General features: G+C 32.7%; 3 protein-coding genes across 3 annotated transcripts; 1 reads left to right on the forward strand and 2 right to left on the reverse strand.

The window, feature by feature from the left end:
- The first annotated feature begins 941 nt into the window (after positions 1-941).
- On the forward strand, positions 942-2,715 carry LOC145592401 (uncharacterized). Its single transcript, XM_081648851.1, has 2 exons — positions 942-2,044; positions 2,357-2,715. The coding sequence occupies exons 1-2, from the start codon at positions 1,412-1,414 to the stop codon at positions 2,408-2,410; spliced, it is 687 nt and encodes a 228-aa protein (XP_081504977.1). The 5' UTR covers positions 942-1,411; the 3' UTR covers positions 2,411-2,715.
- Positions 2,716-3,059: 344 nt separating this feature from the next.
- Positions 3,060-5,252, reverse strand: LOC145578962 (uncharacterized). Its single transcript, XM_081636260.1, has 6 exons — positions 5,050-5,252; positions 4,703-4,764; positions 4,404-4,539; positions 3,989-4,061; positions 3,772-3,837; positions 3,060-3,600 (listed from the first exon to the last, which is right to left on the reverse strand). Exons 1-6 carry the CDS (start codon positions 5,202-5,204, stop codon positions 3,391-3,393), a joined length of 702 nt encoding a protein of 233 aa, XP_081492386.1. The 5' UTR covers positions 5,205-5,252; the 3' UTR covers positions 3,060-3,390.
- Positions 5,253-6,895: 1,643 nt separating this feature from the next.
- On the reverse strand, positions 6,896-8,192 carry LOC145578972 (subtilisin-like protease SBT2.5). The gene is made up of 3 exons (XM_081636270.1): positions 8,030-8,192; positions 7,757-7,904; positions 6,896-7,166 (listed from the first exon to the last, which is right to left on the reverse strand). The coding sequence occupies exons 1-3, from the start codon at positions 8,104-8,106 to the stop codon at positions 7,104-7,106; spliced, it is 288 nt and encodes a 95-aa protein (XP_081492396.1). The 5' UTR covers positions 8,107-8,192; the 3' UTR covers positions 6,896-7,103.
- Between the last annotated feature and the right edge of the window lie 8,175 nt (positions 8,193-16,367).

The raw sequence follows: 16,367 nt of genomic DNA on the forward strand, positions 1-16,367 counted from the left end.
GGTAAAAATTATCCAAAACCAATGGCATTTATGGAGTTATGCAGTTCCACGGTTGAAGGAGTAAGACTTAAGAGTATCAATATCAAAGATTAGTATGTCTTTATATAGACAATTTCTCTCCCTAATTTACAGCACATATTAAGGAAAAATTGAAACTGTTCCCCTTTTCAAGTAGCAACCATGACAGCTCCATGCAATTGCATATCCCAACTTAAACTTCAAACCCATAGTTGGCCAACCGATATCATTTTTTAGTTCAATGGCTCTGAACAAATTTTGGCAGCTAAAAATCATAGGGGGGCAGAAGTTAAGCAAGCAACAGAAAGTAATGACGGTAAACAAGCATTATTGCCAATTCTGAGAAGCTTTCATTTCCCAGTGGCACCCCCCCCCCCAACACACACACACACACACAGGCAACAAAAATTATTAATGTAAGATTCCTATTTTTAAATTGGGATTAGAACTCACGTTTTAAGTGGAAACATGATCCATAGGTTGATAAATGTCCCAAAACATATGTTTCATCCCTTTCTTTACTCCTCCATAACCCCATTGCCTCACATCCCTCTCAAAAAAAGGGAGGAAACAAAGAAAAAGTAAACCATCTAGCATCTACTAATGGACTAGCCATTAGTTCATTACATACTACATTGATTCTTGTATAATGTCAAAATTAAAAATGTTCCAGTCATTTTCATTCATTCAAGGATTCATGTAGCCCAAATCTTCTCTAGTCTAATATATATATATATATATATATATTGAATCTTAACAGTATACTACTTAATAGTAGATCAAAATCAGCTGGCCTTAGTATAGATCAAAGTGGTTCCTAAACCCTTCTAGGTAAAAGGGTGACAGTTATTAAATAAGAATTTTACAAAATAAAATATGGATTATAATGATCTTAACTAATATAAAAGGCTCATTGAACCTTCCACACAACCTAATTTAACAGACAGTTCTATCGTATCAAATAAAGATCAGCTAGAAATGACCTCTGTTATGGCACGAAAGTGGATTCCTGACATAAAACAGAAGTTTCATCAGAAGTATTGGGTTGATGTTAATGTCTAAACATTGTGCTTTAATGTTTCTTAGTCTTCAGGACCAAAATTTAAAGCTGTTCTCCAATATGGCTGCTCATGCTTTTTATCTCCACCATCCAAATTCCAAACTGATATATTCCTCTTTTCCATTACAATGATACTCTGCAGCAGCTGATGTCTTGCAGACTTGCAGTTATTCCACCCACTTGTGACTTTACACCATTTAAAAATAAAAATAAAAAAAGGGAATCTTAAAACTATGTGCCTTCTATATAGTTTGGTGTTGCAATTCCCTCAAAGAATCAAGCAAGAGAACTCAAAGGAAAATCTCCTTGAAAATTTTCAACATTCTTAATATAATGGCCTCAAACAAACTGCAAAAACCCACAAATGAAGAACACAAGTTTACCCAGAAGATATCAGAGGTGACCGCTTGGGGTGGCAGAGTGTTCGGACACAAACAACAAGAACACCAAGCAGTGGCCAAACACTGTACTACATGTCAATGCTCGGCACCCAAGGATACAAAACCAAAATGTGCTCATATGCAGAAGAAAGAACATGCTGACACCATACCAGTCAAACATACTAAACCTGGGGTGTGCACGGAGACAAAGGAGGAGAAGGAAGAGCACTCAAGTACAGTCAATAAGGATGCCAAACATACAACTTGCATTGCGCTGAGGAAGAAGGGAAAACAGCATACAACAAATGTCCAAATAAAGGATTCTAAGCAGCCTGCTCATGCTGAGATGAAGAAGAAAGAAAAGGAGCAACATGCAAAAGGCAACACAGCTAATGTATGCAACAAATTAAGCAATAAAGTGCACATTCAAAACAAGGAAGAACCAACCAGCCACTGCTTTTCAACCATGGCAGATCATTGGAAGGAGAAGATCATGATAATGAAGAAGCCAAAGGAAAGCAAGTGCAAAGATAGCAGCAGCAGCAGTGACAGCAACAGTGAAGATGAGTCCTGTGGGATAATGAAGGTATATATTCACATGAAGATATTTTATCTGTTTATCATATGTAACTCCCTATATACACTAACTTTCCAGCATTATTCACACAAAATAATCCATATTTCTAGCAGACATGCTTAACATAGAGAGGAAAATACATTATAAGATATTACAGATGTTCATCTTTTGTAACTATTAGCATAAGTCCATGTCCACCTATCCCCTTTAACCCATCCCCCTCCAAATCCGCCCAGAAAAAGGTTATGTGGTATACTGGCATGCTTGACTGTCCGATTCATACAATTTGATTTTGTTTTTTTTTTCACCTTATTCTTGCAGACTGACAAGAGAGTGAAGAGACATTCCCAAGGGACCAAAACCTCATCTAAATGAGAGAGACTTCTGGAGAATCAGCAAGGAAAAGGATGATAAGTATGAACAATGTGTATTGCTATAGTACAAGGTTGAAATGTTACTTCCCAACAATAAGCCCCTCTTCCTTTTAGGATGAAATTTTCTATTGCTTTGGCATTGTTTTTTAGTTTGCAAAAGCTTTACGTTATGGTCAGTTTGATACATAACTACATTAGAGCATCCTATATCATAGCATGAGTATTAGTACTACAAGATAATAACCCGGTTATGCACGGCTTGTAATGAAAACATTGACTAAATAAAATTATAAGGAGCAAAAATAATCATTGAAAAAGTTTATTGCTAAAAGTACTTACAAACGGAATTAAAAAGGGAGACCAATATGGTCAGTTAAAAAAAAAATCTTCAAAATTTCATCAGATTTTGATTTTATGTATCATTGCATAATACATTGTAATTTATTAAAAAAATATAGAATTATCACATAGCTTTAAAAGGGAATTATTTGGCAGCAATGTGTGTAGCTTGGTTATTACTTTAGCAACAATCAAAAAGAAGACCATCTCCATTTCTTGTAACTTGTAAGAATAGTACAGGACATGGAGGCCATCTTCATGTTTATCCATTTATGTAACTTGTAAGATTCACAAACACTGACAAGAAGAGTCCAAAGGCATAACTATACTTCTGCATAAAAAATCATTACACACTTGAAATATTTACAAGTTACATGAACAGAAATAACTAGCAACAATCTCTAAAGCTAATTTACAAAAACATATGATCATAAAGCATAAAACAAAAAGGAAGTGCCATGAAGCAGCATATCTATACTGGTTATATCATACAAAAAGAGACTGATAGTGATTTATGCCAACTAGAACTTTATATCAAGATTGGACTGACCTCATCATGTATGACACTCACTACAAAAATCATCCCACCAGAAAAGCTTCTCACAGCTAAGAAAGAGCTGGACTACCGGAGACTATCACAAATCACATAAGACTATTGGAAACAAATAAGGCGATAGACTGGACAGCAGACTCCTCAACAACATTTTGAGTAGTTCCAGTTGATTGCAGATGCTTTTCAGCAACTTTGAAGGAGTGATCTCCTCCTTCAATGACATGCAAGTCGTTGACTGTTTTGATCCTTTTCCGAACAACTTCCAGCTTACCCAGAGGGCATAACCCATCTTTGCTACCCTGCAACAGAGCAACCACATCTCAATCCCCCAAAAAATAACAGAAATATTAAATATGTCAATATAAAATCTGTCAAGATAAACATCACAATATTCTCACAATACAATTAATTTCTAACATCTTAAAGATCAGAGAAAACGGGTCACGGAGACAATGACTAGTAAAAAATACCTGCACAAACATGACAGGAACTGTGAGCTGAACCAGTATCTCATCTCGTATTGCTCCATTTGATCCCTAAAAGTACTAGTGTCAGTAATGTGGCATTTTTCTACATAATCATTAGTTGCCTTTATCAAAAAACTACTGTGATTCATCATCTTGAGCTACATCAACAAAATTATCAATGTAATAAATAAGAATCAGGGATCAAAAGTTAAAGATGAACCTTCAATGGGTATCCCAGACAGACTATTGCTGATGCAAAAATATCCTTTTGGCTGGCCACCATGCAGCTAATTCTACAGTTAGATACAAAACTAGAGAATTATTTTCCGAAGAACATGCAACTAATTCACCAATAAAATTTAAAAGTATCATTCATTTTATCTGATTATTTCAATAGTGACTTCGCTGGTGTAACAACAGCTACAGAGTACATTCAACCTGTTCTTAAAACCATACCTTATTGACTGATTCCACAAACAAACAAAGAGTCGAAATTTGCAAGGAACTTAAACAGATTTTTAGCACAAAACCTTATAGAGTTCATATTGTTCGGCATGATTTACCATATGTAAAACAACATTACAAAATGACCAAAAATAGTATCTACTTGGCATACATCAAAAATCAATTATCACCTTGAGCCCATCGATTTTCCGGCCAAAATTAAAGGATGACCGGGGTATTTATCAACCGCCTTCTTAACAATATCAACATGAAAATCCACTAACTTCTCTGCCTTCGGAGGCGGTCTCTTCTTTCCACCAGCCAAATCTACCAACACATAATTTTTCCAAGAGTCAAAAACAGCATAGACAACTCTTTCTATAAAGAGACCCTCAATGCATTTCAGGCTCGAAATCGAAAAAATGATTAAATCAAATCTGTAAAGCCCTTTCTATTTCGAAAATTAAAGAGATTGAAGCGTTGAACTCACAAGGATAGTCAAATGTAACAACTTCAACAGCATCCAAGGCCTTTCCTAACATCTCTTTCCATCTACACAAAACACATAACTTGTTCAACATAAAATTCATAATCAGAACTTTAACATTCTTAAGTATTACTAAATAGAAGATATACAGCATCATTTTGAGTAAAATTACATGCAAAATTCATTAAAATTCCACCATTAATTCATGCAAACAAAAATTGGAGCAGTGTAAAGAGAATTTCCACTAATTTTCACAATTTTCAAATCAAATGTTGTAACATTTAGTAATTTCAACTAATTAACTAAAATCTGAAGCAAAATGAGAAAGGTGAAAGAAAGAGAGAGAAAACCTGATCATCCAATCGGAAGAGGAAGGAGCACCAGCACCGTGAGCGAAGACGACTAGTGGTGACAAATTCTTGAGATTCGACGATTCAACGGCGTCGTTTGGGGCTTCTAGCTGGTTAGTACGACGGCGTTTTGACGACGGGAATGAATCCGCCATTGTTGCTGAGTTTAATTCTGGAGAATCAAACCATAAATTAAAGGAAATAAAAACCCTAATAAAATAATTAGTTTCAGAGTTTCTTAATTTTCGCGCCAAATGGATATAGTGTAATCCGCAAGCCCGTAAAGTTACATGGGCCTGGGCCGTATACTCAACTCATATTGCTTTTATACACATGTTTATTGTTATTTTTCGTAATTAATTTTATACTATTGAATTTGTGTACATCTCAAAACTTTAATTAAAGGATAAGCTACAATATCAAGATAAGCTTAGTTACTGTGAATTTTAAGTAATGCTTAGACTGTTCCTCAAAAAAAAAAAAAGTAATGCTTAGACCAATAAACATGAGTGTATTAGCCATTGTCATTATATTAGTTTCTTAACGTTAACGCACTAAACCGCAAACTCATTTCTTAGTACTACAATTATATGGTAAGGGGACTAACTCTTTTATGGCAATTTACTAATTTTAGGAAAATAGTCAATTTACACACATCCATCAATGAATTAACCTGCAATTCCGAGTAACAGATATTTTTATCTTTAGATTTATAATTGTAGAGAAAAAAAGTTTAACCTCACAACAAAAAATTGCAAAATATTTAGATTATTGATGTGAAAATAATTGAAGATTGAGGCATGTGATTGATAATAAAAGAGGTCAGACCCACAAATGTCAGGATTTACAAAATAGAGTCTATCTTTCAGAAGAAATTTTGTCAAAGAAATGATGCCATTTTAAGTGTCTAGTCTAAGGCTTCTCATCTTAACCTTAACTGGATAAAGTGGCTGTGATTTTTATCAACCAACCTATGAATGAACAACAGCAAGTGATTTTTGCAACGCATCAAATCACATATTTTTCCATTTTGTCAATTTGCCTAGCTATACCATCAAATTAAAGTCTACTCCTATTTTTATTTTATCCTTTTTTTGGAATCTATATTTCATTGTAGTTTTGCTTGCATGGTTGCATGTGGGGGCAATGGAATTTAATTATTTAATGACCCATTCATGTGCTGACTGATTTTTTTTTTTTTTTTATAATTTGGGATTTTTTATATGATGATGAAGTAGTACGGAAGAAAACGGAAAATTAAAAAAATAAGAAATAAAAAATCAACATTTAACGTGTATAAAATGGTAAAATATATAATGATCAACGTATAAACAACCTTAGTTGTTCTATGATTCTACCAATGTGAATTGATGGAGAGGCCACTTCAACCGTGAAAGTTGATACGTAACATTGTTTGTAAGGACTCTTTCAAACATAACATAACAATACGGTACAAAGTACGACAGCCAAGAAAAAAATTGTTGTGATAATTATGAGTTATGAATTGACAAACAAGTCATGTAATTATATATATATATGCAAATTTATACCCTGCCTTCCTTTGCTTTTTGAATAAAATAAATTGATAGATTAACATACACAAATTAATTTATTCAAGTATGTCCTTGATTAGCCTAGCTTAAATCAGTATATACCTTTGTAATATATTTCATTACTTTGTATTTGTCAACCTTAATTAACTCATTCAAGCAATTAAATACGAAGTACATGAGAGAAGTGTTGACTATGGAAAGAGTAATACAATAAAAAAAAAACTCCAAATCAACCAAACACTTAATTAAAAAAAATTACATAAGTGCCATTGTAATTTATAATAATGCGACAACATAAATATATTAAGTATTTATATACCCTACTTACCACATATAATACCTTAAAAATAGTCCCTTTGGAATGAAATTAACACAAAATTACACAATAGTAATCACAAATTAAACCTACTTCTTAATACTTAGGCCTCAATAATAATATCGGTTTATATGCTAATTAATTATATTGATGATAAAATTTCACAAGGCAGAACAAATGAGTGATTATGCCAACTCTTGATTCTTCTCCACTACCCGCACTCCTGTGGCAGATCTCAGCAATTTTGCCTGTACATTAAAATTATACACGTACACCAAAAATATAAGTTAAAATATAAATAAAAATAAAAAGGCGGCATTATTAAGCTGCAACATTACAGAATAGAATGCTGCTAATCAACAACTGTATAACTCTGTGAAATCTCATACAAAATCTTATCTCTAACCAATTATAATCAATTCATACAGTATAAAAGATATGAAGTACTTCGTACTGGTAGACTCGTAGTATATTCAAAGTATATATATTAAAAATAATAAAAGAAAGAACAAAATTGGACAAATAGCAAAACAAACTCGTTTTGATTTAAATTAGTATTCATTTTAATCATTTTCAATAATTCAATTAAAAAAGAAAAAAAAAAAAATATATGTCCTGCAATAATGTGTTAGGTTATAATACCTTCATTACAAATTCCATTTTTACATACCAACCCACAATATTGGTAGTTGTTTTTTAAATGGTAGTTGTTTACAAATTTTCTGTAATTTTATCCCATGAGGCCCGTAACTTTGGGTATATGTTATATATGGGGCAATGTAGGTTATATTAAGCGCGACATTAACAATAACAACTACAGCTTAATGATAATATATACCTGATCATCAGTGATTTCAACCGCAAATCCATCAACTATAACCAGAGACAAAGTCTTGTTGTATGAACCAGGTTGGAGCGTTCGAGCAAGAAGTTCATCATGTTTCCTACTTAAATACACATCTAATTCGTAGGCTCCTCTTTTTGTCCTGTTTAATTACCACAACAACATTTAATTAATCAACCAAATTAAGGATGAAAATGTGATTAATAGCTCATAATTAGCTTTAAACAAATACATAATTAATTAATACGAAGTCTAGTATAATCATACCGATCAGCTCGAAGACGCTCATACTCAGGATCAAAATTCATGAACACGAAGTATAATTCCTTTTGCTTGCTTGCCATTATAAATTTATTAATGTTTCTCTCTCTCTCTCTCTAAATTGTGTTTTTGGATGTTTGAGATATTATTGGCACTGCAATGAGTATGAGCTTCACATGTTTGCTATTTATAGACAAGTCTACACCACAAAGTCATACTTAAAAGTCAAGATAATACAAGAGCTTCATAATGAAGTCGAGTATAAATCTACCTTTTCTTTTTTGTTTGATTAAGGTAACATTTATTCACTTTTACCTTCCTATTTGAGTACGTTGCATTTGTTGTCTACCATAATGTCACTGTAAATATCGGAGGTGATTTTTTTATACTTCGTATATACTCTCTCCGTGTTTTTTAAGTGTTATACTTTTTATTTCCGGCCGTATTTTTTTAAGTGTTACATTTCTTTTTTTGGCAAAAAACTACATTAAAATATTATATCTTAATCTCTTCTTTCATGGTCCCCACCCAAATACACTATTTCTTTTTTATTATATCTTTCCTCACACATTCATTATTTTTCAATAAACTATTAACCCTATTATCTTTCTTTTACAATTTTTTAATACTCCAACTACCCCACTTACCTCTTATTTTATTTAAGTCAATTAAATTGTCTAAAACTATGTGCCGGTCAAAGTGTAACACTTAAAAAAACACAAAGGGAGTATGGAGAAATTATACAAACCCATCAACATGGTGCATGCGTACAACAACATTGTTTAACAACCACTTGTTCTTCCAAAAAAAAATCGCTTTTTACTAAACTGTTATGTACATGATGTGTTACGCTTTAAATTGTGTGATGATGAGTTGCTACTTTTTAGTACGAAAAAAGATTACGTGGTTGAGATTTTTTAAAAGATTTTGATTAATTTATCTACTCTAATTACTAGCAATTACTATACACTTGTGTTATAAAAAAATTATAGTCAAAGAATGGTTAAAACTTAAAATCTAACATTCTATCCTCTTTTTTTAATAATTTAAAACATGACCATAAGTCCATGCACGACTTACTTTTTAGCTTGACTAAGTCACGATGGTCCCTATTTCTTAGTCCTTTTTTTTCTCGTGCAATGTAATTGTAATAGTAAATTTTAAATTATGTTAATTTCCTTCTTTCTTCTTTAGGATCGTCTTCATGAGGGCAACTTGTTAGATGCATGGGTCAAGAACACAAAAGATATGTAATTGAGAGTAAGGGATAGCTCAAGTGGTTAGAGCTTCCCTTCCGATTCTAGGAGGTCCTGGGATCGATTCTCACCCCCGCCCTTGTGGCTCTCTAAACACCAAAAAACAAAAAAAAAAAAAATGTAATTTTAGAACTTCTATACTACAATGATTTACACACCAAAAAAATAAAATAAAAATAAAAACAATTAATCTATACAATATCAATTGTACGAAGTATTATTATAGAATTAGATTTATTGATATTTTATGATTTCACCGCAAGAAGGTTCCTGGGAAAGGGTTGTATGTATTTATTTTAATCTAGAAAAATTAGATGCACACGCTTACACTAATACACTGCCAAATTATCTGACTCCAATTTAATAGAATCCATCTGGATCATTAATTTAACACTAATACACTTCAATTGTGTTATAGAAATAGATTAATTGTGTAATTGTGTACTACATCATTTATGTTTGGCACATTTGGCTCTTCACCTAACTATGCGAGCTATAACGTACCGTTAATAAGTAGCGTAAAGGCTACACATACAATTTAAGTAGAGTCATTTAGGAATCATTATATTTATCAGTATGATAATGAGTTAATTTCGGAAAAAATAAATTTAGATAAGATAAATTAAAATGTTAAGAATATTAGATAATTGGAATTCAACCGATTTTGGACATCAACCATGTTGACTTTTAGTACTATGTTAAAGGACCATTTTTCAAACAAAAATTTAAGTTGATGGTTGATGGTTGAAGTTCAAGATCGGTTTATATAGTCATCTCACCCCCCCCCCCCTCCCCCTTCACATGAGAGCCTATTAATTTGGAGCTTACGTTGATGATTATTGAAGCTCATAATAAGTTTAGGTCTATTAGAAAAGCTAATTTGTCTATGCTTAATGATTGCGAAGCTCTTGTCAAATATGTGTTTAATGGAATTGTATATGCATGGGACTCGGCTCTTTACATATTTGCATATTGGAGAAAGTCAATGAGATCTAAAGAGTTTGTTAACTGGTATAATATTAAAAAAGAATCTCAATTTATATTTAATTACAAAGTATTTAGCAATTAGAAACTGAATTTGCAACTTGCAAAAGTCTTTACTTCATGGATTCGTTGGAATACATTATGTATAATCTATGACTATTTACAAGATTTTTTTTTTTTTTTTTTTTTTTGAAGTACTTGTATCAAATTAAAATTGAACATTTATATACTACCTCCGGATCATATTATATACAATTTTAGGGTATTATTTGTGAGATATAAAAAATTCCAAAGTTGCATATAATATGATCCGGAGGTAGTATGTCGATTGCAGCTACATGATATTTTAATGCATTTCAAAATTACTACTCTGTATGGGAGTATAATGAATGCCCATATGTAACTTTAATTAAAAATTGTGTACATCAATATACCATATAATATCAATTAAATGACAAAAAAAAAAAAAAAAAAAAAAAAAAAAAAAAAAAAAAGACTTATTTCATGGATGAATGCTAAGTCAAAGATGCAATCAATAAGTGATAAACAAGTTCTCAGTCAAATGTACGATATGTTTAGATTGCACGTGAGTTCCTCCCCACGTATGTAGGTACCTTGAATTTTGCAATGTCAATCGAATGAATCCATTGGTTGGCAACACTAATGATAACCCAGGCCATGTTTATTACAAAAATCAATCAAAGGCATAATCTAGCTAGGCACATTTTAATTCATAATATTATCCGGTCAAACATTATTTCTTTATTTAATCACCGTCTCATAGCTTATCTATTGTTCTAATTATACTACTACAAGAGTACAAGTATTACGTACTCTGATGATCAAAGAAAGAGTTATCAAAAGTACCATTCACAAGAAAAAAAACACCTAAAATCAAACTATATAATCTTGTTTGTGTGATAATCTAATCTAGAATGAACTACATAAATGACCAACATAATTGTAATATTGAAACAATGTATGGAGTAATAATGACATTATTATGTAAAGCGAGTTCGTACATGTGGTACATCTTACACGTGAGCTATTATCATACAAAGAATATACGTACATTCTAATGTTTATAAGGACTCTAGCTAATATTATAATAGCAATTGATCTCTATTATTTGAACATAAAATCTTATATATGATTCAGTATTTTACTTAATGATAAGGATTGAACATTTCAACCATGAGATTGAGAGTTTAATGGATACCTTTATTCACCCTCCAACTCTTAAAGTGTCTAGCTTGCAATCTTGAGTCGAATTAATCTATAAGAGAGAGATTTCAGTTCAATAGGACAGTTCATTTTACCTACCTAAAAATAATTACCGTATAACATATACTACATTATACATTTTTTTTGTAACGCAATAATTAAGCATTTAAGATTCCATTATGAAGTAGTGAAGTACTAGCCTGTTTGGATTCGATGGTCCATTACGAGCATGCACACGCACGATTACACTGTAAGTGTGAATGCTAGCTAAGTTGTGCACCGTCCAATCTTGATCTAAAAATGAATGTATAATCAATGCTAGTTAAATTAGTCGGCCTTAGGTGTAATAATTTAATAAAATTCCTAATTAATTACCATTAACACTACTCCGTATCATACTAATTTAAAATGTTCCCCTTTGTTTGCTGGAATGTTGTGTGACAGTTCAACCCTTAAATCGAAAAGATAAAGTGGCCACATAAAATTAATAAAAAAAAAAATTGAAAAACTTATTAATTAGTAGAAGTTTTAAATATTAAAGTATTAATCTAGTGAAAAATCATCGTTGATTAAGAAAAATTAAAGCGATTAATTTCCTCTATCCTTAACCATCATTTGGTTTATTTGTAATACACACAATTATGCATAACATACAAGTAATACTTCGGAAACGAAAGGAATTTATAATTAAACTTGATAAGTAAGATAATCAAACATCATATAAATACAATTATACATACATAGCAGTAATTGCATAAAATTTATGGATAAGGTTGAATGTATGATGGGACTTTAATCATTCTGTCAAGAATGTAAGAAAATTTCTAGGTTTTAGGGTTTTTGGAGTGTTTTGGCTCCGATATCATGTCAAGAATGTGAAACCTTAGTTTATATTAAAATGTAAACAAGGTATTTATACAACCTAAAGCAAGGGCCTTAACATAGCCTGGACTAAATACAATATACACGGGCTTAACACATTCTCTAGATCAGATCCTAATCATGTGAAACAAATTAAGAGAGTTTGTATAATACATGTCACCGAGTCACAACAGCAGGGGGGCTAATAAATAAGATTCAGAACTCAGAAGCATTCAATCCCCACAAAAAATATACCATGGACCTACCAAATAATAAGTTTCCATGATAATAATAGACCAACTATATAATGGAATAATATACGTTACGTTAGTTGATTGGCCCAACTTCGTCCTAAGCTCCCTATGCCCATATATTTCACTGACCAAAGCATGGTAATATCAGATTTCAGAGTGGTATATATGTACAATTTGTTCAAGTCTCAGTTACACTTACACAATTCAGAATGTGTCTGAACTTTGTAATCCCTCATGACAGTTTTGTGAAAGATTTGAAGCTAGGCTGGCCATTCAATTCAATTACCAAGGATGATACATTATGGCTAGGTGTACTGTTCCGTGGATTTTCGAGTCCTTGTACCATATCGGAATTATATATATTACCGTTATGATATGAGATTATACTTGTGTTGACTTGTTTATTTAGATGGATCAAAAAGGCTTACTTGATGCTAACTTGCATATTTTGTATTTAGTTCGTGTTAATTATCGGATCAACTTTTGTCAACTCTAAGCCATATTGACTTTTTCAATGGATTATAAACTATTTTCATCATTTATTTGATTTTATTTAGTTAAACAATGAATATATTGTTGTCTTGTTGACACTGTATTTAACTTTTGTACTTGGTAAATTGTACAATATAATGCATATCAAGAAATACACAAGATGGTATATATACGCTCCAATTCGTTCACACTTCACAACATGTGTGCCCGTGGAAGAGCGTATGTCAAACATAATGTTTTATGTGCACGCGTGACCGCGACCACGCATGGGTTATGCACGTAAGTGCTGGTTTTACTTCTACTCCGTACTCTGTATATAAATTTCAAACTATACAAGTACCAAATAGTAATAGCATGAAGGTCTTGCCAAAAAAAAAAAAAAAAAAAAAAAAAAAAAAAAAAAAGCATGAAGGTACTACAAATTTTACCTTAGTACTTGGGAGGATGTAGCGTAGTACATCTGAGGAAAAACATGTCTGAATATGTCACACACTCATTTGGCCCTCGGTCCCCTCTAAATCCTCCTAAAATCTCTGCATTTCCGTGACTTGTGGGCTTGTAGCCAACTAGTTAGTCACTTTATAAAGATTCTTTGCCTTCTACTTAGCACTTGTGGTCTTGTGCTAAATTGCTAATAACTAATAAGTAATAATCTGTTTGTTTCTTTAAAATTGCTCTATCTTTCTTTTTAGTTGTCTTTTTGTAAGGAGAATTTGCCTTATACTTAGCATTGATATGTGTATTTTATATGCTATTTTATCCTCCGTTTCACGGTCATTTTTATGCATGTTTGAGCTTTTTAGAGCTATTTTTTTATACTAAAGTGTTATTTCAAGTGTTTTGTAGAATTGACATTTATTTTGTAGATTTTTTTGGATTTTTGGTGATTTCTAAGGTATTCTAGCCACTACGAGGTATCAGAGCTATGATCAAATTTATGACCGTTCTTCGTAGCCCAAGACCGATGATTTCAGTAATAATTAGGGGCTCGATTCGTGAAAATGGACCAACTATTAGACCATGGAAAAAGAAAGAGTTGGGCTACTAAAAGTTCAAGCCCAAAGGAAAAAGAAGAAGGACCACCCATGAAAAAGACTGGGCTCGATCGAGCGGCTTTTCTTTAGATCCTAGGTCAAAAGTTTGATTTCAGCCATCAACTCTTCTAATATGAGATTTAAACTTCAGATTTCTACAACCTACAATAAACCAAATGGTTAAAGCTCCTCAATTCAATCTCTACTATTGAATTACTTGGAAAGTTGAAATTTAACCCAAGTTGGTCAACATGAGCCCATTAATAAATATTGTCCTCTTAGGCCCTAGCCCATAAATATTTAATTTGATGTAAGATAAGACTATACGAGTTTTACCCAAAAAAACCTCTACTAGATTGAGGTATTGGTGCTTTCAAAAAAAAAAAAGATTGAGGTATTGGTATCGACTACCATATAAAGATGATTTCGTTCTCCAACTTTTGATGTGGGAGGTATTCTTATAAGCCCAATGGACACCAAAAACCTAAATAAGCCAAATACATATAAAAACCCATTATTACCCTTATACATACCATTTTAGGGCAAAGGTAAAGGGAGGTCATTCTCTTACTCTAACAGGACCACACTCATACCCTGTTTTTCATTGTTTGGTATCTAACTTGGGCGTAGGAGGTTCTGCCCAGGCTCAAAGCTTATTTTGCAGGTCCACTCGAGGCCTAATCTAAAGCCCACGGGCAGCCCATCAAGGCCCATAACTTGTAATTTGCCAAAAGACTCGTAATAGAGATTGCCCCCACAAAATACTATTATTACCATTAATCCAAGTGTTCAATGGTTATAATTTGGATTAGTTAATGCCGCACCATTGACATGTTGACAATTACGGAGTGCTGAGTAGAGGTGTTCATAAATCGGTCCGGACCGAAAAAATGGACCGGACCACCCCGGACCGAACACGGACCGGACCAAACCGAATTAATCGGTCCGGTCTTCGGGTCTTGAAATTCATTTTTCCGGTCTTCGGTCCGGTCCGGTCCAAAACCCTATAAAAAACGGTTTTAGATCGGACCGATTTTTTTATAAAAAATATGTGTGAAACCTTAAATAACGTTTAAAATATCCTTAATAAGCTTAGAATACTTTAACTTTATAAGTTTTTTTGCACTAAACATACAAAAAAAGACGCAAAAATGACGTTACAATATAGTTTTTCCAATATTTTTTTTGTGTTTTCCTTGACTTTATTAAAAATTAATATTCTTTTTAAAAAAAATTCTTAAATCGGTCTAAAACGGTCCGGTTCGGGTTTTGGGCCGATTCTTTCGGTCCGGTCCGGGTTCAGTCCTAACTTAATCGGTCCGATTTTCGGTTCTTAAAATTCTAATTTTCGGTCTTATCCGAGTTGGTCCGGTCTTGGACCGATGAACAGCCCTAGTGCTGAGTAGTAGTAGTCAATACGTAACATAAAAGTCTATCCCGTAGTGCACTCCTTTATAAAAGAAACCATTCTTATTTGTTCAAAAAATAAAATAATACAAAGTAATAATAACAAAAAAATAATTTACAGAGTCCAAGAATTTTAACCCACCCGCCAATTTTGTCTTTAAATCAACACACCTCCCTTTGTTTCACTTCCATCCCTCTAAAACACAGCACTCTACCCTTTCCCTTTCACAAAACCACCATGAAACGCGTCGTTTTCTCCCTATCCTTGTTCTTCCTCCTATTCACCCTCTCAACTGCTTTTCGTGTTACAAAACTTGACCTCGCCCACGCCACCAAGCTTTCAGATCATGACGGTCTTATGGAGTCAACCTCTGTACTACCCGATCACAACAGATCACAAGAGACGGAGATTATTGCCAAGGAAGATCTTGACCACCATCGCCGCAACAGTAACCCAGTCCGGTTCATTGGTGTTGGCGAGGTGGGATTTGATACTGTCGAGGAGGATGAGGTTATTGAGTTTAAAGAGGCTGTGAATGAAGAAGAGATAAAGGATTATAAAATTGATGAGCATCAGGATAGAAAGAAACAAATTTTGAAAAAGATTGGCAAGTTTTTTAGTTACTTTTAAAAATACTACGTATAAGATAATGATGACACACAAAAGTATGTAGGAGTATTATTATTACCATGAATAAAATGTTTTTTTTTTTTAAAAAAAAAAAAAAATTATTTTTTGTGGGTTTTAGATGATTAGATATAATATGAAAGTTGAATGATCTGATGTTTGTTTTTTATGTTGTATTATTGTATTGATGACATAATATAAGAG

This window comes from Chenopodium album, chromosome 2, assembly GCF_948465745.1.
Source record: "Chenopodium album chromosome 2, dcCheAlbu1.1, whole genome shotgun sequence".
In the NCBI taxonomy this organism is placed as follows: domain Eukaryota; kingdom Viridiplantae; phylum Streptophyta; class Magnoliopsida; order Caryophyllales; family Amaranthaceae; genus Chenopodium; species Chenopodium album.